Source organism: Echiichthys vipera, assembly GCF_963691815.1.
Source record: "Echiichthys vipera genome assembly, chromosome: 4".
Classification (NCBI taxonomy): Eukaryota; Metazoa; Chordata; class Actinopteri; order Perciformes; family Trachinidae; genus Echiichthys; species Echiichthys vipera.
The window spans coordinates 35253421-35255857 of record NC_139829.1 but is presented as its reverse complement, the minus strand read 5'-3'; the positions used below and the strand labels follow the sequence as shown (position 1 = coordinate 35255857).

Here is a 2437-nt window from a genome sequence, read left to right as displayed (position 1 = left end):
AATTTCCTCTTTAACCTTTGATGTCGTTTCATTTCTGCTCTTTGTTTTTATTTAAATTCATAAAAATGTTTGATTTCAATCAGAATTCTGCTTAAATAAGAATCACAATAATACAAACAACAACAACAACAACAACAATCATCATAATAATAAAAGTTACGTCTTCAGAGAAGCGTCTCTAACTGACTAAAGTTTGTCAAAGAACCAATCAGCTGTGAGCAGCTCCATGAGGCCACGCCCACACGGTGTAAGTGGGCGTGGCCTCACAGGTGCCTCAGAGCCTTTCGTGTGTTTCCATTGGTTCAGACGTGTGCGAGGCCCCGCCCACTCGTCTCTTCTTCTGCTGCGTCGTGTTTTTAAACTGGCGTGAGAACGACCTCACGTCCCGCTCAGCGGCGTCCAATCAGCAGCCAGGGTGAGGAACGCCCCGCCCCCTTCAGTCTGACGCTGGCCTCTGATTGGACGACAGCCGGAGAGTCCAAAATGGAGGAAGCTGAGTCAGCGTTTACTCAAAAAGATGCAAAATGACCAAAAACAGATGCAAAACCAGCACAAAAAGATGCAAAATGACTAAAAATAGATGCAAAACCAGCACAAAAAGATGCAAAATGACTAAAAATAGATGCAAAACCAGCACAAAAAGATGCAAAATGACTAAAAATAGATGCAAAACCAGCACAAAAAGATGCAAAATGACTAAAAATAGATGCAAAACCAGCACAAAAAGATGCAAAATGACTAAAAATAGATGCAAAACCAGCACAAAAAGATGCAAAATGTCTAAAAATAGATGCAAAACCAGCACAAAAAGATGCAAAATGACTAAAAAAAGATGCAAAACCACCACAAAAAGATGCAAAATGACTAAAAATAGATGCAAAACCAGCACAAAAAGATGCAAAATGACTAAAAATAGATGCAAAACCAGCACAAAAAGATGCAAAATGTCTAAAAATAGATGCAAAACCAGCACAAAAAGATGCAAAATGTCTAAAAATAGATGCAAAACCACCACAAAAAGATGCAAAATGACTAAAAATAGATGCAAAACCAGCACAAAAAGATGCAAAATGACTAAAAATAGATGCAAAACCACCACAAAAAGATGCAAAATGACTAAAAATAGATGCAAAACCACCACAAAAAGATGCAAAATGACTAAAAATAGATGCAAAACCAGCACTAAAAGATGAAAAATGACTAAAAAAAGATGCAAAACCACCTCAAAAAGATGCAAAATGGCTGAAATGTTGCATGTGTAAGGATTCTCGTCTGTTAGCGGCGAGCTACGCTAACTTCCTGCTCCTCTTCCCCAGTGGAGTTCCGCGGCGTGCTGCTCCTGGCGGCGCTGCAGCTGTGCGCGGTGGCGCGCGGCGGCTGCGAGCCGCGGCTGGTGAACATCGGCGCCGTGCTGAGTCAGAAACGCTACGAGCAGGTGTTCAAGGAGGCGGTGACTCAGGCCAACGCCATCTACGGGCGCGACAAGTTCAAGATGAACGCCATCTCCGTCACGCACAAGCCCAACGCCATCCAGATGGCCCTGTCCGTGTGCGAGGACCTCATCTCCAACCAGGTCAGCCCGCTCACCTAAAGCTGCTGCTCTCCACTGTCCACTTAAAGCTGCTGCTCTCTAATGTCCACTTAAAGCTGCTGCTCTCCACTGTCCACTTAAAGCTGCTGCTCTCCACTGTCCACTTAAAGCTGCTGCTCTACTCTGTCCACCTAAAGCTGCTGCTCTCTACTGTCCACCTAAAGCTGCTGCTCTCCACTGTCCACTTAAAGCTGCTGCTCTCTACTGTCCACTTAAAGCTGCTGCTCTCCACTCTCCACTTAAAGCTGCTGCTCTCTACTGTCCACTTAAAGCTGCTGCTCTCTACTGTCCACCTAAAGCTGCTGCTCTCTACTGTCCACTTAAAGCTGCATTCTCTCTCACACCAGTACCTCCTTAAGGACCACTAGAACCACCTAAAGAACACCAGTACCTCCTTAAGGACCACTAGAACCACCTAAAGAACACCAGTACCTCCTTAAGGACCACTAGAACCACCTAAAGGACACCAGTACCTCCTTAAGGACCACTAGAACCACCTAAAGAACACCAGTACCACCTTAAGGACCACTAGAACCACCTAAAGAACACCAGTACCTCCTTAAGGACCACTAGAACCACCTAAAGAACACCAGTACCTCCTTAAGGACCACTAGAACCACCTAAAGAACACCAGTACCTCCTTAAGGACCACTAGAACCACCTAAAGAACACCAGTACCTCCTTAAGGACCACTAGAACCACCTAAAGAACACCAGTACCTCCTTAAGGACCACTAGAACCACCTAAAGAACACCAGTACCTCCTTAAGGACCACTAGAACCACCTAAAGAACACCAGAACCTCCTTAAGGACCACTAGAACCACCTAAAGAACACCAGTACCTCC

At 44.9% G+C, this 2437-nt stretch overlaps 1 protein-coding gene across 1 annotated transcript in view; it reads left to right on the top strand.

The window, feature by feature from the left end:
* Nucleotides 1-226: 226 nt before the first annotated feature.
* The window catches only part of grin1b (glutamate receptor, ionotropic, N-methyl D-aspartate 1b), a gene marked incomplete at both ends in the record, with an annotated part of 31220 nt that continues 29009 nt past the window's right edge, over nt 227-2437 (top strand). Inside the window, 2 exons of the mRNA XM_083912826.1 lie at nt 227-247; nt 1280-1573. Coding sequence (XP_083768952.1) covers nt 227-247; nt 1280-1573 — 315 coding nt within the window. The remainder of the gene's footprint in view (nt 248-1279; nt 1574-2437) is intronic.